The following is a 954-nucleotide window of genomic DNA, read 5'->3' as shown; positions in this document are numbered from 1 at the left end:
CCCTTGGTTTCTTGAATTGATAAAGTAAGTATATTTCTTTTGCAATGACGGTACAGCCTAAAATTCGACCTTGTGCATCCGTTCCAACTCACCTTGAAAAAGGTCTTTTGGCATCCCTCGCCCACGGGGTAAATGCCGTATTGGTAGAGACATCCAGGCGATGAAATGGGCGTGTCGTCGTAGATCCTCTTGCCGCAATCTACTTGCCAGTTGTAGTTGCAATGATTGTGAACATGACCATGACCATCGAACACGAGGCCATTCTCGCAGGTCTCTTCAGTGAAGGTGCCATTGACGCACTACAATTGAAAAAGAGGGAGGAGTAGGATCAAAGAATTCTTCCGCGCTTTTTTATTGAACCTAATTAGACGTTGTTCGTGTTTTGAAACAATGCCCAAGTACCAATGCTATTGGATTTTGGGAGACACAAACGTATCATCAAGGCAACTGTAGTTGTTTTAGAAGCCGGAAGTGAAGGTAATTGTTTGCTCCATTTCCTTGAACAGATCTCTCAGAGTCAGCAATCAGTACTTCAGAACCTACCTATGAAGCGTCTTAAAATTCAGCGGAGCCGATTTGGATGATATGTGATTTGACCTACTGAGCTTTGGAGTACACTGAACGTCGTTGAAATCTCCGGGAAGAGAGATCAAGATCTTACCAGGTAGAATTTATCACAGTATTCCTCATGAGGATAGGTTTGAACTCCGTAATTTTCCGGACAGCCTTGGCTCAAGGCTCCAACCACGAAGGTGGACGCAAGTCCCAACAGAACAAAGAAGACCATGGTGATTCTCACTCAAGAAAAACGAAGGCAATGATTGGGTGTATACCACTGTCGTCAACTCTCGGATAACTGTGCGTGTCAGTGAGTGAATGTGTCTGAGAGCGCTTTGGAACACTACTCGGTTATCTATCTGGTATCTCGTTACTTTTGGCTCCTTCTTGGTGGCC

General features: G+C 44.7%; 1 protein-coding gene across 1 annotated transcript in view; it reads right to left on the bottom strand.

Annotated features, from left to right (window-relative positions):
* Nucleotides 1-936, bottom strand: part of LOC131881957 (protein obstructor-E-like) — a 1,757-nt gene extending 821 nt beyond the window's left edge. Inside the window, exons 1-2 of the mRNA XM_059228956.1 lie at nucleotides 662-936; nucleotides 93-299 (exon numbers count right to left, since the gene is read on the bottom strand). Coding sequence (XP_059084939.1) covers nucleotides 93-299; nucleotides 662-787 — 333 coding nt within the window. The 5' untranslated portion in view covers nucleotides 788-936. The remainder of the gene's footprint in view (nucleotides 1-92; nucleotides 300-661) is intronic.
* Nucleotides 937-954: the final 18 nt, after the last annotated feature.

Source organism: Tigriopus californicus, chromosome 6, assembly GCF_007210705.1.
Source record: "Tigriopus californicus strain San Diego chromosome 6, Tcal_SD_v2.1, whole genome shotgun sequence".
In the NCBI taxonomy this organism is placed as follows: Eukaryota; Metazoa; Arthropoda; class Copepoda; order Harpacticoida; family Harpacticidae; genus Tigriopus; species Tigriopus californicus.
The sequence above is the reverse complement of the archived record's forward strand: the minus strand, read 5'-3'. Positions and strand labels throughout refer to the sequence as shown.